General features: G+C 45.4%; 1 protein-coding gene across 14 annotated transcripts in view; it reads left to right on the top strand.

The window, feature by feature from the left end:
• SETDB2 (SET domain bifurcated histone lysine methyltransferase 2) overlaps positions 1 to 26,008 on the top strand; it is a 1,645,210-nt gene that overhangs the window by 598,561 nt on the left and 1,020,641 nt on the right. For all 14 annotated transcript variants that reach the window (XM_069639329.1, XM_069639325.1, XM_069639326.1 and 11 more), the window contains one exon: positions 15,747 to 15,831. In XM_069639329.1, coding sequence (XP_069495430.1) covers positions 15,747 to 15,831 — 85 coding nt within the window. The remainder of the gene's footprint in view (positions 1 to 15,746; positions 15,832 to 26,008) is intronic.

Below are 26,008 nucleotides of genomic sequence, written 5' to 3'. Positions count from 1 at the left end.
TTCAAATGCCAGGCCCACTCTTAGAGAGAGCAAGCGAAATGTGTCCAGGATCACACAGTGGGGTTATGCCCAAAGAGTCTTTGTAGATAGTTCACAAAAGATTGAGATCAAGTCAGGAAAAGTTAGTTAACAGGCCCCAGGCTAAACCAGGTTAGAAAGTTGAGGATTTACTGTCACCCCGAATGATCTGTCGCAAGGGAAGCCAGGCGGGACACAGTACCTGAAATGGGAAGAACGCTCCAGCGGGGGCAGTTGTTCCTAGCAGCGGGTGCAAGTCGGTGTTTCGTCCAGAGGAAGAGGAGGTCTCGACGTGGAGGAAAGATGAAGGTCGTTGCACTGCCAGGGAAGAAACCAGCCGCGGAGTTCTCCGGCTAAAAGTTACTACCCTTTTATTCGCGGTAGTGGTAAACCGTGGTATCCCGGTGGCCGGGGTGCTTGGCACAGGCAAGGCGGCCACGAGTTGATCCAGGAAGGCGAAAAGACGGGCAGACTGGTTATCCCCACCAGTCAAAGGAAGAAGACTCTCCGGACTGGAGATCTCCTCTGTCGTCGGGGAAAAGTGGTGAGACGGTTCAGCAGGGCTCCACCGGTGGTGTCGTCGTTGCAGGTCAGCTCGGCTTCTCCCTCCTCGGATTCTTTAGGTCCTGTGGCGACTTCTGAAGTTCCAGTCCCCAAAGCCCTGCTTTTATGCAGAAAACCCCCATTCATCAGTCCTAGCTGTCAATCAAACATGCTAAGTGGTGAGCCGGGCGGCTCACCACTGGGCCAATCACACCAGAGTGCGACTTGAGTTGCCGAGGCAACTCAGTCCAGGGTGCCTAAACCCCCTCCCACACCCCCTGTGGTACCCAGACAGAGTGGCACCACTTTTGGAGGCTTCTGTGGAGAAGCCCGCCAAAAAGTGGAACAAAAGGCTCGACTTGGGTTGGAGTCACAGAAGTGAACACAAACGCCATTTTGGAACCAAGTTTCGGCGAAAAATACCAACCAGTGAATTTATATTAATTTAATAAACTGGCGGTATGTTCGAGGCTAATTTTAAAAAGTGGTAGCCTCGAACAATGGGAAAATCCCATAGGGATATATTTGCGGTCGAATATAAAAAGTAGTATCCACTGCCACCAGCCAAAACTCAGTCGGGGGGGGGGGGGGGGGGACTGGTCAGTGCCCCCTCGAACAACAGACCCCGGGGCAATCGAATTGCCCCGACCAGTACGTCCACAATATGATGGTTTGTACTGGTTCTGTTCACAATTTGAGACTAGTAAAGCCAATGGTGACTTTACATGCCCTGGGAGACAGTAGTCAGTCCCAGGGTATGGAGTCTATGTTTGGGGGTCGCTACGACACCCCTGGGTTACGGCACGGAGGGTGCTGTGTAACCCACATACCAAAAACACATGAAGCCCAATGGGGTAAAGGACGCCATAGCCCATAAAACACATACAAAGTCAAAGGAACACCTCAAATCATGTCTAAGAGTGGGGGAAAAAGAGTCTCACTCTTAGCAGGAGAAAAAAATAAACCCCAAAGATCCAGCAAAGCTGCTGGGGGACTCACTAGGTTTGGAAAATTAGCCTTAACAGAGAATTCACCCTAACACCCCCACACAGACCTGAAGACTGCGCAATTGAAACAGATCCCTCAGAAGTGATTCCCTTCGGCAGGATGTTTATCCTTTCAGAACCTGAGAAAAAGGCCCTCAAAGAATACCTGGACACCAACCTTGAAAACTGCACCATAAGACCTTCAAAATCTCCAGCAGGTGCTTCGTTATTCTTTGTCCCCAAGAAGGATTCCCAGGAACTCGGATCCTGCCTCGATTATCGCGGCCTAAAGCAGGTGCTAGAGGATATACCCTCAATGACCGGTACCCACTACCCTTGATATCGGATATCTTGGAAGCCATGAGAGGTGCGGTAATATTCACCAAGTTGGATCTGCGGGGTGCCTACCATTTGATCCGTATCCGGGAAGGAGAGGAGTGGAAAACCGCCTTTAGAACACCCTTTGGCTATTACGAATACCTGGTCATGCCATTTGGACTAGCTAATGCCCCGGCAGTGTTCCAACGTTTTATGGATAGGGTGTTCTCTGACATGTTGTTTCTCTTCGTCATTGTTTATCTGGACGACATACTGATATTTTCCAAGGACCCTTTAAAGCATGAAGAACATGTAAAGGCAGTACTACAAAGATTCTGTGAACACCAACTCTTAGCCGAACCTGAAAAATGCTTGTTTCATGTTACTTCTGTTCACTACCTAGGATTCATCCTTAGTCCAGAGGGAATTGGAATGGATCCTTCAAAGGTAAAAGCCATTTTGGCGTGGCCAGCTCCCACGTCGGTGAAACAAGTCCAATCCTTTCTAGGACTAGCCAATTTCTATCGGAAATTCATACCCACCTTTTCCGAGATTGTTCAACCGATCGTGGCTCTCTTAAAGAAGGACACCCCTTTTATCTGTCAACACTGCAAGCCACTGCGTTCCAGTGTTTGAAGGCCGAGTTTACACAAGCTCCTATTTTGGCCAAACCCGACACAAGCCGGCCTTTTCTAGTGGAAACAGATGCCTCTAATTATGCTATAGGAGCAGTATTAAAACAGAAATTAGAGGACAAGCTGGAACACCCCATTGCTTATCCTTCACGAACCCTAACTCCAAGTGAAAAAGAACTAGTTGTTAGGCAGAAACCTGTGCAGTTCCCTTAGGGACCACTGCAAAAGATTTAAGACTACTGGTGTTGGCAGTAAACCCACTTGGTAGCAGTCTGCACCACCCAGATTTACCTGGTAGCTGTGGCCGAGCAGTCAGACTTCCCTAAGAGTTAGGCAGTATGCAAAGTATACACAATAGGCACTCAGATAGAATAATACAAACAAACACTGACCAGAGCTTTGGTATCAAAGTATATAATTATTTATTTAAAAACACACAGTTTGAAACACTCCAGCACTCTTATTGTAAAATATTCTAGGTACAGTTACTATGGTAATATATACACCCCTTTTTCCTTATCAGATAAATCACAGTAAAACACCACTTATTTTCATACAGAGGTGAGCGCTTAACTAGATGGCACTCCAATAAGTTTGTGAGAAAGGGAGGGAAAAAGACAGAATATGGAAAGGTACACCACTCTAGATTCAGGAACACTATAAGCAAGGCAGAAGAGCAAAAGTCACTGGTGAGCCAAAGTCCAAAGGCTGGGCCCACTCTTAGAGAGAGCAGAGCACAAATGCGCCCAAGATCACACAGTTACACTAGGCTTAGAAAGTCTTGCAGAGGGTTCAAAAAGAGTTTAGAGAGGCTTAGGAAAGTTTAGCCAGGGTGTCCCAGGCTAACCCAGGTTCAAAAGCCGGGGGCTAAATCTACCCCGTACAGTCGGTAGCAAGGGAAGCCAGGTGGGACACGGTACCTTAAGTGGGAAGGATCCTCCAGCGGTGGCAGTTGTTCCTGGTAGTGGGTGCAAGTTGCGTCCTCGTCCAGGGGAAGAGAACATCTCGACTTGGAGGAAAGATGAAGGTCGTTACACTACCAGGGCAGAAACCAGCCGCAGAGTTTTCCGGTTAAAGGTGGTACCTTGGTTTCGCGGTCGTGGTAAAACGTGGGGGGAGGGGCGAGTGTTAGGGAGAATTCTGTTTAGGCTGAATTTCCTAACCTAGTGAAGTCCCCTAGCAGCTTTGCTGGATTTTTGGTGTTTATTTTTTTCTCCTGCCAAGAGTGAGACTCTTTTTACCCTCATTCTTGGACATGATTTGAGTGTGTTCCTTTGACTCTAGATGTGTTTAATGGGCTATGGGGTCTTTTACTCCATAGGGCTTCATGTGTTTTTGTGATGTGTGTTACACAGCACCCTCAGTGCAGTAACACAGGGGTGTCATAGTGACCCCCAGTATAGACTCCATACCCTTGGACTGACTACTGTCTCCCAGGGCATGTAAAGTCACCATTGACTTTACTAGTCTTAAATTCTGAACAGAACCAGTACAAACCATCATATTGTGGACATACTGGCTGGGGCAATTCAATTGCCCCGGGGTCTGTTAGTCGAGGGGGCACGTCTCCGTCCCCCCTGATCGAGTTTTGGCTGGTGGCAGTGGATACTACTTTTTATATTCAACCGCAAATATTTTCCTATGGGATTTCCCATTGTTTTAGGCTACTATCTTTATTTAATTATTTACGGTAGCCTCGAACATACCGCCGATTTATTTAATTAATATTAATTGTCCGGTTGGTATTTTTTGCCAAAACTTGATTCTAAAATGGCGTTTGTGTTCTCTTCTGTGACTCCAACCCAACTCGAGCCCTTTGTTCCACTTTTTGGCGGGCTTCTCCACAGAAGCCCTCCAAAGTGGTGCCACTCTGTCTGGGGTACTTAGGAGGGGTGGAGGGGGATTTAGGCACCCTGGACTGAGTTGCCTAGGCAACTCAAGTCGCACTCCGTCCTGATTGGCCCAAGTGGTGAGCCGGCCGGCTCACCACTTAGCATGTTTGAGTGACAGCTAGGCTGAGTGAATGGGGGTTTTCTGCATAAAAGCAGGGCTTTGGGGACTGGAACTTCAGAAGTCGCCACAGGACCTAAGAATCCGACGAGGGAGAAGCTGAGCCGACCTGCCACGATGCCACCACCGGTGGAGCCCTGCTGGACCGTCTCACCACTTTTCCCAACGACAGAGGAGATCTCCCGCCGGAGAGTCTTCTTCCTTTGACTGGTGGGGATAACTAGTTTCACTGTCTTTTCACCTTACCGACGTACCTCGTGGCCGCCTTGCCTGTGCCAAGCACCCCGGCAACCAGGATACCACGTTTTACCATGACCGCAAACAAAGGTACCACCTTTAACCGGAAAACTCTGCGGCTGGTTTCTTCCCTGGTAGTGCAACGACCTTCATCTTTCCTCCAAGTCGAGATCTTCTCTTCCCCTGGACGGCAACGCGACTTGCACCCACTGCCAGGAACTGCCACCGCTGGAGGATCCTTCCCACTTAAGGTACCAGTCCCGCCAGGCTTCCCTTGCTACCGACTGTACTGGGTAGATTTAGCCCCCGGTTTCGAACCTGGGTTAGCCTGGGACACCCTGGCTAAACTTTCCTAAGCCTCTCTAAACTCTTTTTGAACTCTCTGCAAGACTTTCTAAGCCTAGTGTAACTGTGTGATCTTGGGCGCATTTGTGCTCTGCTCTCTCTAAGAGTGGGCCCAGCCTTTGGACTTTGGCTCACCAGTGACTTTTGCTCTTCTGCCTTGCTAACAGTGTTCCTAAACCTTAAGAGTGGTGTACCTTTCCATATTCTGTATTTTTCCCTCAATTTCTCACAAACTTATTGGAGTGCCATCTAGTTAAGCGCTCACCTCTGTATGAAAATAAGTGGTGTTTTACTGAGACTTATCTGATAAGGAAAAAGGAGTGTATATATTACAATAGTAACTGTGTTTAGAATATTTTACAACAAGAGTGCTGGAGTGTTTCAAACACTCCAGCACTTATTTATAAATACATAATTATATACTTTGATACCAAAGCTCTGGTTAGTGTTTGCTTGTATTGGTGTGTCTGAGTGCCTGTTGTGTATACTTTGCAAACTGCCTAACTCTTCTTGAGAGAAGTCTGACTGCTCAGCCACAGCTACCAGGTAAATCTGGGTGGTACAGACTGCTACCAAGTGGGTTTACTGCTAACACCTGTAGTCCTAAATCTTTTGCAGTGTTCCCTAAGGGAACTGCACAGGTTTCTGCCTAACAGCACCTATCATGCTCTTCATGGTTCTGTTAAACCTTTCTACCAACCAATTTGTCTGGGGGTGGTATGCGGTTGAGAACTTGTAAGTAACTCCACAGGTTTTCCACATGGCTTTCATGTAGTGGGACATAAAGTTTGACCCCCTGTCGGATATTACTTCCTTAGGAAACCCAACCCTGGTAAAAATACCAAGGAGGGCCTTAGCCAGAGCCGGAGCTGTAACAGTCCTCATAGGAATTGCCTCAGGGTACCTAGTAGCATGGTCTACTACAACAAGGATAAACCTGTTGCCTGAGGAGGTTGGGGGATCAAGGGGACCAACAATGTCAATCCATACCCTCTCAAATGGGACTCCCACAACTGGGAGAGGCACTAAAGGTGCCACATTCTTGGAGCCAACCTTACCAGAAGTTTGGCAGGTATGGCAGCTCTTGCAAAACGTATCTACTTCAGCCCCCATTTTTGGCCAATAGAAGTAGAGTGAGAGCCTTTCCTTGGTCTTCTTGAAACTCAGGTGACCAGCCAAAGGAATCTCGTGGGCTAAGTGCAAGAACTGTTGTCTGTTTTCTTGAGGTACTACAAGGCGCTTGTAGTCTCCAGGTTCAGACTCAGTTGGTTCACTGTAGAAGAGGCCATCTTCCCAGTGCAACCTATACTTCCCAGGCTCTTGCCCATCAGCCTGAGAAGCTGCCTGGTGGCGGAGACCCTCCAGAGTGGGACATTCTCTTTGTCCCTTACGAAAAGCTGCCCTGCTGGGCCCACCTTCTGCCAGTAAAGACTGCAGCTCAGGATGGTCCTCAGGGTCCAGATCTCCAATAAGTTCTTGGCCTCCTACTAGCTCTTCTTCAGAGACTAGTTCAACCACACATGGTTGTACCTCCCTCTCAGCCTCAGCTGGAGGTGGAGTTACAGGTGTAACTGTGGACAACCGAGGGGAAGTCCTTGTTGGAAGCACTGGAGTGCTTGCTGCTGGCTTTTTTCTAGGAGTCTTGGTTGCCTCTTTGCTCCTAATCTGGTAGTTACTGCAGTAAGTTGCTCCAGTGGGAGAGAAGTGATCTCTGTCATCATCTCCTGGGATAACCCTCGCAGGGTTTTCTCTCTTGCAGGTTTTGTGAGCTCCTGTAATGTTTTACTAGGAGGTCTGGGGGTATGTGACACAATTCCAAGAGCTTTCGGGTCATTACCCAACAGAACCCTACCTGCTACTTCACATTGTATACTGACAGGTATCTTTACAGCCATATCATTACACTGGATGAGAACTGGTAACTGGGGATACATCTGCACAGGCCCTCCAGCTAACTTGGTGAGGCATTTGGGTGCCTTAGCAACATCCTCTGCCTTGAAAAATGATTCATCCACCACAGTTATGCTGGCCCCAGTGTCCCTAATGGCAGGAGTCTCCTGACCATTCACCTGGACACTGTCTTTATAATACTCTTTAGTATTATCTGGGATAGAATTATACACATCTAAAATCTGTTGTTCCCACAACCCCAGAGAGACTAAAGAAACACTGGCTGAGACACCAATGGGTTCATCAGCCAGCAGTAGAAAGTTTCCACTTGCCATTGGGACTTCCTCTTCTGGAGCGAAGGTTAAGGAGGCAAGCTGGATCCCTGGAAGTTTACCTTTGCATCTGGGATCTCCTTTCACATGGTCAGTGGCCCTACAAACATAGCATGAGCCAAAGGCTTGCTGGAATGGAGGCTTGTTCTGACATCCTTCTGGTTTTGCACCAGAAGGTACACTAGCCTGAGTTGGTTTCCCTTGTGGCTTACCCTTATGGTTTTGTTTGGGGCCCTCTTTGGAATTTGCAGTATTAGAATTCTCTTTGGAGTCCTTTTTAGGCTGTTTCCCCTCATCCTTCTTCTGAGTTACCCCAGAATCCTTGTGAGTGGCCCTGTTGGCAACCCACAGGTCAGCAGACCTAGCTAGCCTTCTGGAATCTAATTCCTTTGAATCAGCCAAGTGCTGTCTGAGCTCAGGAGAGCAGGCATCATAAACTAACTCCAACATAAAAAGATTTTTCATACCTTCATAAGTGTTCACCTTGTAACCCTTAATCGATCCCTCTAAGTTTTTCAACCCTTCACTCACCCAGGTAGCCCAAGGGGTACCATCATGCTTTTTGAGGGTTCTAAACCTCTTAAGATACTGGGAAGTGGTCTTCCCAAATCTAGCTATCAGAGCTAGTTTCTCACATTCATACTCTTTCCTATCCTCCTCCCCCAACTCCATTACCACATCAGTTGCAACAGTGGGCAGCCTAGAGAACAACCAGGTGAGTAAGTCATTTCCTGTGATGTTCTGGAGCCCATCATTATATTCAAACAGAGACAACCATTCCAAAACATCCAACTTGGGCTCATACATACCAACCAATTCTTTAGGCATCCGGGGTCTTTTAGAACTGGAACTTCTAGAGGAGCCAGAGAGGGAAGCATTTTCAACAGACAATTTCTTCATTTCTAGCTCATGCTTGAGCTCCATTTCCCTTAGCCTTAGTTCTTTTTCAGTTTGAGCATTATGTTTCTTATACTCCAATTCTAGTTTCATTCTCTCCAGTTCAAAGTATTGAGGACTAAATGTGGGACCTGGTAAAGGTCCAGTAGGTACAGCAGGTAGAGCAGACAGAGGCCTAGGGGGGACAGTCGCAGCAGCCTCACCCTCCTCTTCTGACTCTTCCTCAAGATCATCAACATTTTGTTCAGTTTCAATCTCAATACTGTTATCTACAGTTGCTGGAGTGGTCGGTTCCTCTGAACCACCATCCAGGCTTTGGTTAGCTAACAACCTTTCTATTAGCTCCATTTTCTTGCCTCTAGTCAGGAGATTCTTATGCTTGCAGAGAACTCTTAAACAATCAGCAGTTTTTGTAGCAAGGGACTCTTGACTATAACATTCCATAGTTAACATGTTAGAAAGATTACTTTTTCAGTGCTAAGCTTTGTGGTTAGTTTCACTAAGGTATCCTAAAGCACACTAACATCTATACTCAATACAAATCCCACCGCTGTACACCAGTGTTGGGCAGAAACCTGTGCAGTTCCCTTTGGGAACACTGCAAAAGTTTTAGGACTACAGGTGTTAGCATTAAACCCACTTGGTAGCAGTCTGTACCACCCAGATTTACCTAGTAGCTGTGGCTGAGCAGTCAGACTTCCCTTAAGAAGAGTTAGGCAGTATGCAAAGTATACACAATAGGCACTCAGACACAATAGCACAAGCAAACACTGACCAGAGCTTTGGTATCAAAGTATATAATTATTTATTTAAAAACACACTGAAACACTCCAGCACTCTTATTGTAAAACACTCTAAACACAGTTACTATTATGATATATACAACCCTTATTCCTTATCAGACAAGTCTTAGTTAACATCACTTATTTCCAGACAAAGGTGAGCGCTTAACTATAGATGGCACTCCAATAAGTTCATGAAAAAGGGAGGGAAAAATACAGAATATGTGAAGATGCACCACTCTAAGATTTAGGAACACTTTTAGCAAGGCAGAAGAGCAAAAGTCACTTGTGAGCCAAAGTCCATAGGCTGGGCCCACTCTTAGAGGGAGCAGAGCACAAATGCGCCCAAGATCACGTCTTGCAGAGAGTTCGAAAAGAGTTTAGAGACTCTCAGAAAAGTTTAGCCAGGGTGTCCCAGGCTAACCCTGGTTCGAAAGCCGGGGGCTAAATCTACCCCGTACAGTCGGTGGCAAGGGAAGCCAGGCGGAACACGGTACCTTAAGTGGGAAGGATCCTCCAGCGGTGGCAATTGTTCCTGGCAGCGGGTGCAAGTCTCGGCGTCGTCCAGAGGAAGAGAAGATCTCGACTTGGAGGAAAGATGAAGGTCGTTGCACTGCCAGGGAAGAAACCAGCCGCAGAGTTTTCCGGTTAAAGGTATTACCCTTTATTTCGCTGTCGTGGTAAAACGTGGTATTCCCGTTGCCGGGGTGCTTGGCACAGGCAAGGCGGCCACATGATGCGTCGGGAAAGCGAAATGACGGTGAAACTGGTTATCCCCACCAGTCAAAGGAAGAAGACTCTCCAGCGGGAGATCTCCTCTGTCGTTGGGAAAAGTGGTGAGACGGTTCCGCAGGGCTCCTTCGGTGGTGTCGTTGTAGCAGGTCGGCTCAGCTTCTCCCTCGTCGGATTCTTAGGTCCTGTGGCGACTTCTGAAGTTCCAGTCCCCAAAGCCCTGCTTTTATGCAGAACAGAAAACCCCCATTCACTCAGCCTAGCTGTCACTCAAACATGCTAAGTGGTGAGCCGGCCGGCTCACCACTTGGGCCAATCAGGACGGAGTACGACTTGAGTTGCCTAGGCAACTCAGTCCAGGGTGCCTAAATCCCCCTCCACCCCCCCCTTAGTACCCCAGACAGAGTGGCACCACTTTGGAGGGCTTCTGTGGAGAAGCCCGCCAAAAAAAGTGAAACAAAGGGATCGACTTGGGTTGGAGTCACAGAAGAGAACACAAACGCCATTTTAGAACTGAGTTTTGGCAAAAAATACCAACCGGAGAATTAATAAAAAAATAAATAAACCGGCGGTATGTTCGAGGCTATCGTAATTAAATAAATGAAGATAGTAGCCTCGAACAATGGGAAAATCCCATAGAGAAATATTTGCGGTTGAATATAAAAAGTAGTATCCTCTGCCACCAGCCAAAACCCGATCAGGGGGGACGGAGACGTGCCCCCTCGACTAACAGACCCCGGGGCAATCGAATTGCCCCAGCCAGTACGTCCACAATATGATGGTTTGTACTGGTTCTGTTCAGAATTCAAGACTAGTAAAGTCAATGGTGACTTTACATGCCCTGGGAGACAGTAGTCAGTCCCAGGGTATGGAGTCTATACTGGCAGGTCACTATGACACCCCTGTGTTACTGCACTGAGGGTGCTGTGTAACACACATCACAAAAACACATGAAGCCCTATGGAGTAAAAGACCCCATAGCCCATTAAACACATCTAGAGTCAAAGGAACACACTCAAATCATGTCCAAGAGTGAGGGTAAAAAGAGTCTCACTCTTTCTTGGCAGGTGAAAAAAATAAACCCCAAAAATCCAGCAAAGCTGCTGGGGGGACTCACTAGGTTAGGAAATTCAGCCTAAACAGAGAATTCTCCCTAACAACTACCATCCTCTTCCGAACTAGCTGGAATATTTCTGGAACACATATTCCGCCTGCCTGGACTTCCTTCCAAGATCATATCTGATCGAGGACCTCAATACATTTCTCAATTCTGGAAACATCTCTGCCGGATTCTAGGAATTCAACGTGCCCTCTCTTCGGGATATCACCCTCAAACCAACTTAGCCACAGAACGTGCGAATCAGACCCTGTAACAGTATCTTCGATGCTTCGCCACCAAGGTCCAGGATGACTGGTCGCTCCTGATACCCGTTGCGGAATTCGCTTTCAACAATTCCGACCATTCAGCGCTTCAGACCAGCCTTTTTTATTGTAGTCAAGGGTTCCATCCATCGGTTTTACCCTCTGTCCTTCCTCATCCTACACCAGTACCTACTGTTGACTCCTGGATCAAAACCCTCATGAACATACACCAGGATGCCAAGAAATACTTGGAAAAGGCCAGATCACAGACCAAGAGATATGCAGATTCCAAAAGAAGACCAGGCCCTTCTTATGCAGTCGGTGACCGGGTGTGGTTGTCATCAAAACTACTACCCCGACACCTACGACCAAACAAATTGGCCCCACGGTACTATGGGCCATTTCCCATCAAGGAAATTATTAACCCTGTCTCATACCGGTTCCAGCTTCCCGACTCCTGGAAAAGAATTCATCCAGTTTTTCATACATCCTTACTGAAACCCTACATTCCGTCCTCCCGGAAATCCAGTAGACATCCTGCTCTGCTGGTCGACAATCAACTGGAATATGAGGTGTCCCGAATTTGCGATTACAGGTATAAACGGGGCCAAAGGATACCCTCCTAGTGAAAGAACCTGGGAACCTATCTCTAACATCAGGGCCCCTCGCTTGCTCAGAAGATTTCACCTCATACACCTAGGCAAACCTGGAGGAAAAGGTCTTCGGAGGAGGCATGCTGTCATGAACTTCAGAACAGGCCCTTTTTGGACCTCCTGGTCCTTGTCTCAACGGGGCTTGCATTCTCTAATACTCCCAACATGGTTGCCCAGCGCTAAGACCTTTTCTCGCTCCATGCGCTGGACGTAACATACTCTATTCATAGACCACGCCTTCCGCGGCTCCGCGTGTCTCAATGCTATTGCAAGTAGCCATCAGACGTGTGATCCGTAGCTCGCGGTATTCTTTCTCTGTCCTTGTGCACCTACCCGCTCCTTGCCCCTTCCTTTCTTCCTGTTTCCTGGACTTGTGTGTAGTTGCATTCATCCTAGATCCTTGGATTCCTGGATTCCGCGTTCCCGGAACTGAACGCGCCCTGGAGTCGAAAGAGACTCGAGTAGCCTTAGTTAAAACCAGGACCGTCCGCTAGAAGGCAGCGACCAAGGACTCCATTAAAGAACAGACCCAGGTGAGAATGGTGGGGGGGACTCCTTGACAATCTGCTCATGGCAGCCCGGCTCACCCGTGCCAGATTCTGGAAAGATTCTGAAGGCCCTCATATCGCATACTGGTGAGTTAAGATATGGGACATGCTGGGGTCGGAAAAGTGAACAGCCACTTTGGAAAGAAAGACGGATAAGTTCTAAAGAATCTGGGGACCTTTCTTAGAACATTTTGCTGAGAGAGAGCATATTTTTTTTAAACCCTGCTTGATTAAATACCTTCTGAGACCGTAAGGGACTTCTAACATGGACATTGTGGTATACCCAGGAGGGGCCCTGAATTGAGAGGGAGTTCCCAGGGCCTGAGGCTGTGTTCATCAGCTGGTGGTTACTATGGACGTTTTTTTTTTCTTTCTCCTCTTGTTCGTCCTTTGCTTATAAGAGTTCAGCTTGAGTTTAATCTCTCTCATTAGATATCAGTTACTGATGAATTAGATGATTTGATGAATTTAAACAGTTGAAAATGAAATATCGTTGGGTTGATTTCTCTTGATTGTTCTTAATGCTTTTCCATATGAATGTATTAGATGATTTCATGATTATAAGGTATTACAATAAAAAAAAATTGTCAAAAAAAAGAAATGTATTTGAAGGACTGTCTCTAAAAAAAAAAATGCAGTAACACATGCTGGTCCTTACCAAACAGGATATAGGTAACTTAATAAAGGTATCATCCCGATTACTCCTGGTTTCCAATTATTTGAAAAAGAAAGACATTTACTTGCCTAGCACTCCTACACAGGCCTTTGGAACGTTTAAGAGTGAAGGAGATGATTTCTGCTGCACTCTCTCCTTTATCCTCGTTTGAACTTGCAGTGAGCAGAGAAAAGAGGTTGAAGAGAGCATTGAGGGCTTCAGGCGAATGCAGGGTGAGCTGTGCTTCAATTGAACAGGGTAATTTAAATATCTAGTTGTGCTACTCAAGTGTCAATTTAATTAGCAAATCTACAGAATTGCATAGCAAATTGCTATACAACACTGCTTATTTTATGCCTTGTATTAGTTTGGATACCAGGGGTTTCTTTGCCGTGTTCGATCTTGCTGAGGTCTGTTGCACACTGCTGCCCTTTAAGACACCCCGAAATTACCCTCATGAGTTGCAGAGCCGCGGGGCTCACACGGTGTCCTTCTCACGCGGGGGCAGCTATCGATTTAAGGCATCCAATAGAATAGATTGGCTTCACATATATGAGATGTTAATGAGATTTATCTGGTTTAGCACCAGTTTTTATCTCATATGTCTTGGATAACTTTCACCCATCTAAACGGTGTACTAGCAGCTCCCATCTCAATTGCAAGAGGTACACAGCAGGGCTGCTCTATCTCACCCCTGATATTTGCCCCATCAGTGGAGAGTGCAGACATCCAAGGGCTACAAACGTCTAGTGGGAACATAAAATGGCTTTATATATGCTGATTACATTTTGATATGTATAACTAATACGACTGAAACTCTACCCTCATTATTGGAGGAGATGGAGGCATTCAAGAGGGTTTCAGGGTTTAATGTGCACTATACCAAATTGATGATTTTGAATATGTTTTGAAATTCCTTCTGAAATGGAGTCTTTACTTCCTTTTAAATGGGCTGAAGATTTTATTGACTGTTGGGGTTAATAGAACCTCTTTATCCACAGACTTATTTTCAGGCATATTTCCAACACATTTTCAAGGGTTTTTTGGTTGGAGCTGGAAAGACGGGGACAGCAAAGAGTGATGATGGCTAGGGTGGATGTGCGCCATTAAAATGAACCTCAACCCTAGACGTTTATATTTGCTCAGCGCTGGCCATCCAGGTCCCATTTACCGCAACCTACACACTGCAACAGAATATGTTTAAATGAATTTGGGGCAATCACAGACCGGGAATCGGTAAGCATTTTCTGTGTTAGGGCAGATACTCTGGGACTGGGGGTTCCCTGCATCTGGTGTTATTTATTAGCATTCAAGCTAACCTGGATCTTTGAATGGGGGGTATAGACACTGATGGTCCCCCTCTCCCAGATGGGTTGAGATGGAACAAAGCATTACTAAAATTCACAAGAATTGTCTTCCTTTCATATATCGCAAGATTAAGAACTGAGGGTGGCCTATATTTTAAACTATTCTATCAATCTTCGCATTCTGGGATGCATCTCTCAAACTATCAGGGATTCAACCTGACGGGAGCCCCCTTTTACCTGTTCTGGGCAATGCAGATTTATCCCCTGGGCTGTCTCTTAAAGCCATTAAAACATGGACGGACAGAGGACTTTAAGGAATTTTACAGCTTTTTAATGGAACTATGCCCCTGCCATTATAGGAATGTAGAGCCCATTTTACAATTGATAGAGAGAACAGTTTAGATAATCTCAAATAAGCCAATGGATCTCTATTCCTTGAATCCAGAATCAAAATACTATATGATTAACTGCTTTAGAAATTAATTTCAGGATGGGATTCCTAAAGGTGGGATTTCAAACTTAATAAATCATTAGATCGAGTGAATATGATGACAAGTCCCCCAATCTTGCAAATGGAAAATGAGCTAGAGGTTGCTATACCTCCTGATGTATTGTGCATATTTTGAATCAGAGCTAGCATATTTTCCGTATTCGTCCCCAAAAAGTAATGTGCATATCAAATGTTGTGTGTGGGGGTATATGTCACCATGATGCCTCTAGAAATACAATCCTGCTTATTAGCAGCTGTGCTGGAAGGCTGTGGTGCAATCAGTAGCTTGGCTCATATTTGGTTGTGTTGTCCCAAAACCATTATATATTGTAAAGAAATGCTTGCCTAGATAAAAGCCAGCGCTGGAATATCATTGCCTCTTCATCCGGTGGTGGTTCTATTGGGTGATGTAAAATAGGAAATATACCCTGCACAAGGATACATGGCCACCTTGAGCCAGACCCTTCCTCACAGCAGCTCAAATCACTTTGGCAAATTTGTAGGATCAAATTTGAAAAATAGTGGCCTTGGAAAAGATCACTTCTATTTTTCTTATAACAAATTCACAACGTATCTTTCATCTGGAAACTGTTGATTGATTACTGTAATGATTTTCCTCTTTGCAAACCTAGGCCAATTGTTATGAAACCGTTTTCATTAATATAGGCAGGATATTTGAGGTGACTCAGTCTCTGAAATGTCAAATTGTAGTCATTTTAACATCAATTTGGCATTATTGAATCTATTTTATTTGTTTCTTTTTATTATTTATGGTATCCACACATAAATGCTATTCTGGTCGCAAATATTAGGTGTCCTATTGTTTAAAACTTCATATAATCGCTGGTATGACTTGAGCAGAAAAAAATATATTTTGTAATAACATATACATGCAAAATGTAGTAGACTTGGAAAATATGAGCCTTTTTCTAAATCTACATAAAAAATTTAAAATTAAGGCATTTTTTAATTTCTTTTATTTTTAATGTGTATGTTTTCCACATAGATGATGGAGAAGAAGACCTGCAGAAAAATAAACTGCACTTGCATACAACACAAGAAGACCCATACCCAGAAGAGATTTCTGTTTTGTGGGTATAAACCTTACATTTTACACTAGACTAGTCTACACATTCCAGCTTTGTGTTTACATGTCAGAATTAAGGTATCAAAGGACTTGGTCACAGTGAGGAAATCACCCGCCAAGGACATTAGAAATATACTTTAACATCTACCTTTCTCAGCTGCCATTCCTCATCTCCTTGTTCTCCCCCCAACTTCCAGTGTTATGCAGATGACACACAACTCTTCTTCAAACCTCCTGCTTGACCCTCTTGCACCTTGCATCATCCCCGACTGCCTTTCTGCCATCCATTCCTGGTGCACTTCTAATGATCTCTGCCTCAATGCCAGCAAACCTGAGATCCTTCCCATTGCGACCCCTGCTCACGACTTCTTCCCTTCCCTCTGGCCTTCATCCATGGCCTCTCCCCTGCTCCCTCCCCTGAAGCCAAAAACCTTGGAGTTATCTTCGACTCCTCTCTCTTTTTCCTCCCTCTGACTCAGGACATTGCCAAGAAGTCCCACTTTCAGCTCTTCCTTCTCAAAGGAATTCTACCTTTGCTCACCCTCCCCCAGAAGCTCAATGTCACCCGAGCCCTGGTTCTCTCTAGGTTTGTCTACTGCAATAGCCTCCTCCTTAATTAATCTTCCTTCTTCCACTCTGCGTCCTCTCCAGCTAATCCAGAATAAGGCAGCAAGACTTATCCTTGGCCTCAAGCCCAGGGACGCATCTCTCCTCCCCTAAAAAGTCTGCACTGGCTCCTGGTTGCTTCATGGATTAAATTAAAATCCCTGTGTATCAACCACAACGCTTTCTGGGGCCGTGGACCCCACTATCTGCAACTCGCTCTTACAAAATATTCACCCTATAGACCCCTGCGTTCCTCTGGCACTAACTCTTTGTGTAAAGCGTTTCGCTAAAAAAGGGCAGGAGGTCGATCTCTTTCCTCAGCTGGCTCCCTTCTTTGGAACAGCCTCCCCCTCCCTCTTCGTCTTGAGCAGTACTTTCTTAAATTCTGGAAGCTCCTCAAGACTTTCCTCTTTACCTCCACCTTTACCCCCACTCTCCTCTGCTAATCTCACACTTGGTGTTCAGGGCCCTTATGCACACCGAATCCCCATCCACCAGCTTCTCTCTATCCTTCTGCACTTGCCTCGGCTCACCCTCTACCCTGGAGGCTTGCACTTACCTTACATTGCACTTATTTTGTTGCTCACCCATGAGCTCCTCAGCACCTATCCCATTCACACTCCCTTCTGTCTGCACTTGCTGAACACTCACAAGGCATTGTAGGTTTGTCTCCCTCTCCCACTGTATTAATATTTGTATGTATTTCAATCTTTTTTACATCCCCTTGTTCCTTCCCTTTTGCCCTGTAGGAGCTTTGAAACAGTATTTACTTCCTGTATGAGCACCTACCAAGCAAACAATAAATAAAATAAATATATAAATGTGCATTGACAGCACTCTCATGAAGTACACATTAGTAATCCCTGGTTCACAGCGTGAGAGCATGAAGATGGGGTTGGCTTGTGATTGGATCAGCATTTGTCTACTTTTTAAGGAAAAGTTGCTTTGGCACATTTGTCCTGAATCGTCTAAGGGTTTGGATTTATAACATAGACTGTTGACTGACCTGTACATGACAGCATTTATTATTTGTTGTATAATAGGTTTTAAAACCTTAAGTTAAACAAAGGGTGTTAAAAATTAAAACTATATCACTTACATTTGGCTGTTTAGTTGTATGTTCACCCCGTCTGGCTCCCTCGTATTCCCAGCCTTTGTGAACACCACAATTATTGTAATATGGATGAGAAAGGCTCCAAAATGTCAAAAGATCCAGATCCTTGCCCATTACCTGCGCTTCCCTTAGTATCCTTTTCGTGACTCTTCCTCACATGCAGTGGTTCAGCATTACCTGTGATTGGCCTAAGCTGGAGTTTTCATTTTTGCATGCTAAGTAATTTTGTTTCTCGTGTTTTTTTGCCTCTCCTGCTATTATTGAAAATGCCTGCTTCAAGAAATGTGCACGCTGTTTTAAAGGAACTTTTCCTCAATTGGAATTCACTCAGCCTAGTTCTGATTGTAGAGCCAGTTAATTCCTGCTCTCGGCAGGAATTGTTGAATGGGGACACTTGTACAGATGTTTGGTACTAAAGCTGACAAAGACTTGCAGTCTCGTGCAGACGTGTGCACCCCCTCCTGTGAGAACACACTCAACTATTTAGCAAGGCAACACAACCAGCTGTTCACTGCATTTGCTGCTTACCGGTAGCAACTAGTGACTTTTTTCAATAGTAGGGCATAAGCAAACCTTTGTCTATCTAGGAGGTGTTAGGAGGTGTTAGGATGTTCTCCACCAGGATTTATTCTGACAAATAGGTAGGAACAGTGAATGTTATAGTTCTATTATTGAAATTAGATTGTTTGAAAAGCCCAGGATATACATGAACTTCTACGGGATACTAGATGAACTATTGCAATGATTCATAAACCAAGTCCGAGCAGTATACAAGTGCATTTGGCTGCAACAAATGATGTACCTGCAAAGCAGAAAGTTGTACAGCCTGATAGAAGCTCTGGATGTACACTGGAAAAATATATTATTGTGCCTAATTACTGAATAAGTCCATGATAAAGTCTGCTTCTACCATGCTAAGAAAAATGCTAATTATTTATCAGATGTGTGGCGGACCAGAAGTAAGACTTGGACCAGAGGATGTGGTTTTAAACATGAACTTTTATTTAAGTTGAAGAATATGCCTCACTAGCCCTATTGCTAAAGGGAGTTTACCTTCCTAACAATTAAAATTGCTTGTCCGGTTGTCAAATAACTTAAATCAATCCTCCGTCTTAACCTAACCTGTCCAACTAACTGATCCTACCACAAGATAAAAAAGCATAAAATTGAGAGAACGTGTTTTCACACTATTAGTCGTCAGGCCTCCTAGCTGACCCACTCTCCTGCAGACAGTCTTCAAATCAAATGTTCACTCCAGGACATGGCTCCTGGCCTGATCTATACACAGCGGCCTTCAAAAGATGAAATCAAAAGTTCCAAATCCAAGTTCGTTATATGGTGCAACCCGACACAGGGATGGGACTCATGCTAGTCCGGCGCTTACATCCCAATGCCAAACTCCCTGTTCAGGCCACCCCTCAGTCAAGAGGATTCAATCTTTTTAGCACTAAGGACATTCAGATACCTGAGGCACCCGATTCCCACTGGGTTCAGAATGTCCTCCTGGGACTTAGGTTGGCTGCCAAGTCAGGATTAGCTAGGCGATATTACTAAGCCATTGCAGCCGCAGTGATTTACCCAGATTACAGGGGAGAAATACATGTTGTCCTCCACAATAATGGGATGGTTCTCTACATAGTTAAGGTAGTTGAGGCTATTGGCCAACCGATCCTGAAGCAGCCTCTAAGCTCGATCTCACAAGAGGTGGAAGAGCTGTCAGAAACCATTAGAGGCTCTAAGGGGATCGGTAAGGCTGACACACGGACATCCTCTCTCTCTCTTGAGTCGACCCAGATGATCATCCTCCGTTACCTGACTTGGCGTTTGCCCAAAGTAACAACCGATTTTTAACTGAAGCCTTCGGGCGAGTCGTTCCCGAGCAACGCCAGAGTCAGGCTGGACCATTCTTTTTCATCAAGAAGGGGACACAGAGAGAGATAGCCTTCCCTTAACCCAATTAGTGGTAACCCCAAAGCCATCAACAGATATCCTTAGAGTTGGTCCAGTCCCATCTTATGGCTGCCTCTCAAGGGATACAGGCGACCCAGAGCCAGGTAATCCACAGGTTATATTGACCCGAGGTGTATCTGGATGTGAGGAATTTCATGGCAGTCTGCAAGATTTGTCAAAAGAATGCATCCACCCCGATACCCCGAGCCCCACCCCATTGGAGTACCTTGCAACCATATTGCTATGGACGTTTTTGGGCCCTTAGAGGCTTCTAAATTGGGAACAAATTCATCCTTATGATAGTTGACTATGGTACTTGGTATCCCAAAGTGTTCCCATTGTGAAATAACACTAGTCAACACATATGAACACATCTAATTACTTTCTTAAATTGGTTTTCCTAAGAAGATCCGTATAGACTACTTTTATGCCCAGGCTTATGCGAGAAGTGAAAACTCCTCAGGAATAAAATGCTACGAACCATAACGAAAACAGAGGGTCTGGTTGAGTATTTTAATCATTCTCTTAAGAGGATCCTGCATAAACTGGTAGAGATAGATGGCTGAAATTGGAATGCAATGTTTCCCTGGGCCCTTTTTGCTATTAGAAAAACTCCTCAGGCTTTGTTGGGTTATTCACCTTTTAAGCTTTTGTATGGAAGGGAGCCGAGACATTTCTTGGACATGTTTAATGGACCTGTGAAGAAAGGGAAGAAGCCACCTTGCCCATATCTCAAATTGCACAAAGGCTCACGAAGACCTATCCTACTACCCTCTGCCTTAATAGACTATTGTGACTTTGATCCTAGTTCCCCCTTGACATCACACATAATACTGAGAAGAGGAAGATGCCTCAATGAGCAATGCAGATTACCTATGGAAAACACCACTCTAGTACTTGGACGAAGAAGATGCAACCAGAGGCACACCAGCATACTCAATGAAGAGGTCCCAATAATAAGCCCAGGCAAGTTCCGATAAGCAAGTTCTGGCAATTGAAGTTAAGTATGCCCACCTGCAACCTGTTAAAACCTCTGGAGAGTATAAAATGGACACAGCCAGTAAGCAAGGAGAGAGGAACATACCGAGTTACCGAGGACCAGCTGGAGGAGGAAGACACACTAAGACGCTGAGGATCTGCAAGTTGAAGCAGTAAGAGGCGGCGTGGTGAGTGAGCTCTACCTCCAAGCAGCCTCCAAGAAAAGTTTATTAAGAGTGAAAAACAAATGAATGAAACAGAACCCGTTGTTCCCTTAATTTGAATTAAACAAATTACATTACTAATATTGAATACCGAACTGAACGAAGTAAGTGAAAGTAATTTACTGCAGTGACTGAAACAGAACATGTGACAATTAATGAACACTGAAGTTAGTGAATCGAGTGAAAAGAACATATTTTGTATACCAAATTGAATGAACTATGCAAGAGCTATACTTTGTAAGGGAAGCATGGTATCAACAGTAGACAGACACAGTAGAGGCAAGTTTTAAAAACCTTTATTTTGTAATTTTGGTAAGGTTTGGAGAATTTGTAACTGGGAGTAGTCTCCACCATTAAACAAATAAATCCAAGTTTGTGTAGTCAAAATAAAAAGGCCTATACTAACTATAACCTAACCTTGCTCTCCTTTTCAAATGACAAATGTGCAAAGGGGATATAAAAAGGAAAAATAGTGTCTTAAAAGAAATGTCGGAATGGCTAAGGTAACAACTCTCTTCCCCACATTCAGAAGAGAGTTTCTGAAAAGGATAGGTGGTTGGCACAGTTCTATCAATCTGGCACACTTCAACAGTTCAGGCTTGGGCGTCAAGCTTTTGACAGTTCAATACGTTCTTTGGACTTTGTCTGCCTTGCCACAAATGCACAGTTCTACTCTTGACTTTTACTTTACCACAATTCATCACAGGCTTCCCTCTGCCGGGCTCGAGCCTATCTTTCCTTTCACCTTTGTTTAGTATTTCATTTCTCACTTGGGTCTCCCTCCGCTGTGCTCAAACCCTCTACTTACACTTTGTGGGGGTTCCCTTCCCCACGTTTTGTTCTATCCAACTTTTGCTGTCAAAGACGTTCGAAACTGCAAGGATTTTACGTAAACCTCTGCATGACCACTTCGACCTCCCTTTAAACAATTTATCAATCAACAATTTTCATCACCTCGCAACACCAACGCTTCTTGGTACTTGAAGTTTCTTATTCTCTTTACATTGCCCTCTTTGCATCTTTCAGTTCATATACTTTGCTTCTCATTCAATCAACTCTTGTTCGGGATTGCTGTTACTTTCTTGCCTTCGTTTCCCGCATTATCATAACTTCAAACATTTCACAGAGACTTTCAAATGTACAACTCCGCCTCGCAGGACCACTCTGTTACTTTGTATACCTTTATCACAAATCAGCAATTGTCCTATCCATTACGCATTTTATCAAAACACGTGCAACCTTCAACTCTCGTTACACAAACCGTGCTTTGTTTCCTTCGATAACTCACTGGTCATGTTCATTGGGTTTTTTTCTTCAACACCTTCATGCAGCAGTCAAGGCAGTTACCAACGCCTCCTCTACTCCTCCCCAACTCTGCTGTTCACCCGGGAGGGTAGCGGGCAGCCTCTAAGAACTTTGAAGGTATCACCTTTGTGCTCACTCAGTTTCTGCCTTGGAATGCTTACGGCTTTCTGAAAATGTGGACATCTCGCCTGACTCTCTCGTTCACCGCAACTGCCGATCAGCCCCTTGGCCTTCTAACTTAGATAGCCTGGTTTGCATCAGCCCCGGAAAAGCTGCTTCTTCTCGTACCCAGCCTCGCTCTGTGTGCGCCACCTTTTATCCTGACAAGGAGTGTTAACAAGTGGCAGGTGTGTGTAGTTAAGATACTTGCCTGATTCTGTCTGGTCTCATTAAAGGGGCAGAGCCATTACAAGTCAGTAGAGGTAATCTTCCTGGCCTCATTCCTCATCTTCCTTGACTCAGTAGTGTTGTAAGTGTGACGTGGGGAGGAATTATGGGAGCATTAGTTTCCCATAAAATAGGTAGGGATAGGGGTTGTGGAAAAAGGGGGAGACCATGTCTCACCATCAGGTGCTTCTTTCTCCCTCACTCACCGAGGACCCCCTACCCAGGTGATCCTCCCTTGCTTGTCCACCCCCAGGGTCGGATTCCAAAAGTGATGGCCTTTCGCTGGACACCCGAGTATGTGATCCCCGGGGATTAGGTTGTGAATTACTTTCTGGTTTTTCACGCCTTATTGAATACTGCATTGAAAGACCAAGAGATAATTTGTGAAACAAAGGCCACGTCTATAGGAAATCACTATGGTAAAAGTTGTGAAGCTGAACTACATATGAAACTCTGAAGGAAAGCTGAAAGCTCCTGGTTGCGTGACCTGTGGTCTAAAACTGCGTCTTGACAAGACAACTTCTTGATGTCAACGAGGAAGCTTGCTGTGGTGAAAGCAGGAAACCAAATATCATTAGACTTGGGGAAAGGGGATCCCGAGTTGTAAAAGTCCAGCTGAAAGACAAAAGCTCCAAGATATTTCCTCTTGATGTTAAAACTAAGCTTGGGGAAGGGAACCCTACGTTTTGGTGTCATGGAACTGTGTTGCCTTGAAACTGTGTTGGACTTGGGAAAGGACGCCCTGCCCTTTATGAAATTGTATTTCCTCTGATGCTTAATGGAAGATGAATTGAACTTTGTGGTGAACCTATGAACATTTTGGAAAGGAAGTTCGAAGAGTAAGCTAGAGCTGGGAGCGGCTGAGAACTTTGTTTGAAACACTAAAGTTGTGGTTGATATCCCTCCACATTGTTTTTAATAGTTGTGAGGAGAGCATAGGGTTTTGACGCAGAGTTTTGCTTTTGGACTTCCTGACACAGACTTTCCCTAGTTTAATTAGACAGGGAAATCATGCCATAGTATAGGTTATTTAGGCGTTACACCATCCTAAATCTTAATAAAATTGTTGAAACTAGTTAGGTTGTCTGTGTCATCTCTCTTGGTACCATGTCTATCTCATACCGCACCTGGATGACTGGCTTATCGGAGCGACGTCTCCAGGTGCAGTGCAGCATACACCCCAGTATCTCGTGGACATACTGTATGAACTGGGTTTCTCGATCAACCAGCACACATGTCAGTTGTCCCCCTCCAAGTCCTTGGTTTTTCTGGGCTTAGTGTGGGACACACAAGCAGAAAGGATCTTCATGACGCAGCGCAGGATCAAGACCATGAATGCAGCTGTCAGTCATTACCTCCGGAGGACAGCAACTTCGCCTGGTGGTTCCAGCACTCGCTGGGGATCATGGCGGCCTGCTTCCTAGCGCTTCCCTTTACCAGGCTCAAAATGAGGAAAAAACAGATGCACCTAGCTAGCTGTTTGAACCAGGAGAGGGATCCACAGTCAATCAGGATAACCATATGTTAGGCAGAAACCTGTGCAGTTCCCTCTGGGACCACTGCAAAAGATTTAAGACTAAAGGTGTTTGGCAGTAAACCCACTTGGTAGCAGTCTGTACCACACAGATTCACTTGGTAGCTGTGGCTGAGCAGTCAGACTTCCCTCAAGAAGAGTTAGGCAGTATACAGAGCATACAGAATAGGTACAAAGGCACAGTAGCACAAGCAAACACTGACCAGAGCTTGTGTAAAAGTATATAATTATTTATTTAAAAGACACACTTGTAAAATTACACTAGCACAGAAAAAGGTAAGTAAATGCAAAACACAGTCCTAATTACTATATGTACATCCCTAGTTATTTGTTGGACAAATCTTAGTCAACACCATTTATTTCCAGACAGAGGTGAGCGCTTAACGTTAGATGGGACTCCAACAAATTGTTTAAAAAGGGAGGGAAAGGCAGAATTAAGAAAGCAATATAGCAAAACACTTTTCAGAGAACCACAGTAAGTATTAGAGAAGGCAGTCTATTGAGGAGCAAGGAAGTTCAGTGCCAGGCCCACTTTAGGGAGAGCCAGGCCAAATATGCCCAAGATCACACAATGTCCCAAAGTCTCCATAGTCTTTACAGGTGAGTAGAAAAGTTCTGTTAAGCTTAGAAAAGTTTAGTTAGGGTGTCCCAGGCTAACCCAGGTTCGAGAGGCGAGGGCTAAATCTACCCCGTACAATCGGTGGCAAGGGAAGCCGGGCGGAACACAGTACCTTCAAAATGGAAAGGATCCTCCAGCGGTGGCAGTTGTTCCTGGCAGTGGGTGCAAGTCGCAGCGTCGTCCAGAGGAAAAGGAGATCTCGACGTGGAGGAAGGCTGAAGGTCGTTGCACTACCAGGGAAGAAACCAGCCATGGAGTTTTCCGGTTAAAAGGATGTTACCCCTCTTTCGCGGTAGAGGAAAAAAGTGGTATTCCGGTTGCCGGGGTGCTTGACACAGGCAAGGCGGTCACGAGATGCTCCAGGGAGGCGAAAAGAAGGCAAAAACTGGTTGTCCCCACCAGTCAAGACAAGAAGACTCTCCGGACTGGAGATCTCCTCTGTCGTTGGGAAGTGGTGAGACGGTTCCGCAGGGCTCCACTGGTGGTGTCGTCGTGGCAGGTCGGCTCACCTTCTCCCTCTTCGGCTTCTTGGGTCCTGTGGCAACTTCTGAAGTTCCAGTCCCCAAAGCCCTGCTTTTATGCAGCAAAACCCCATTCACCAGTCCTAGCTGTCACTCAAACATGCTAAGTGGTGAGCCGGGGGGCTCACCACTGGGCCAATCACACAAGAGTGCGACTTGAGTTGCCAAGACAACTCAGTCCAGGGTGCCTAAATCCCCCTCCCACACATCCTGTAGACCCAGACACAGTGGCACCACTTTGGAGGGCTTCTGTGCAGAAGCCCGCCAAAAGTGGAACAAAGGCTCGACTCGGGTTCAGGGTTACTGAAGTGAAGCCAGACGCCATTTTGGCGGCGAGTTCTGGCAAAAAATCCCAACCGGTGAATTAATATTAAATAAATAAACCGGCGGTATCTTTAACATTGCACCAAAAAGTGGTGCATTAAAATCAATGGGAAATCCCATTGGGAAATATTCCGGTGGGATATTTCCGTGGTATCCACTGCCACCAGCCAGAAACTCGGCGAGGGGGGACGGGACAGTACCCCCTCGACAAACAGACCCAGGGGCAATCTAATTGCCCCTACCAGTACTTCCACAGTATGATGGTTTGTACTGGTTCTGTTCACAATTTAAGACTAGTAAAGTCAATGGTGACTTTACCTGGCCAGGGAGACAGTACTCAGTCCCAGGGTATGGACTCTATGTTTGGGGGTCACTATGACACCCCTGTGTTACTGCACTGAGGGTGCTGTGTAACACACATACAAAAACCAATGATAGCCTATGGGGAAAAATACCCCAAAGCCCATGAGCACATTACAAGTCACAGGAATACACTCAAATCATGTCCAAGCGTGAGGGTAAAAGAGTCCCACTCTTGGCAGGAGAAGAAAATAAACCCCAAAAAATCCAGCAAAGCTGCTGGGGGACTCACTAGGTTAGGAAATTCAGCCTAAACAGA

Source organism: Ambystoma mexicanum, chromosome 7q, assembly GCF_040938575.1.
Source record: "Ambystoma mexicanum isolate Mex_15411 chromosome 7q, UKY_AmexF1_1, whole genome shotgun sequence".
NCBI classification, from domain to species: Eukaryota; Metazoa; Chordata; class Amphibia; order Caudata; family Ambystomatidae; genus Ambystoma; species Ambystoma mexicanum.
This window is presented reverse-complemented; position numbering and strand designations above follow the sequence as displayed.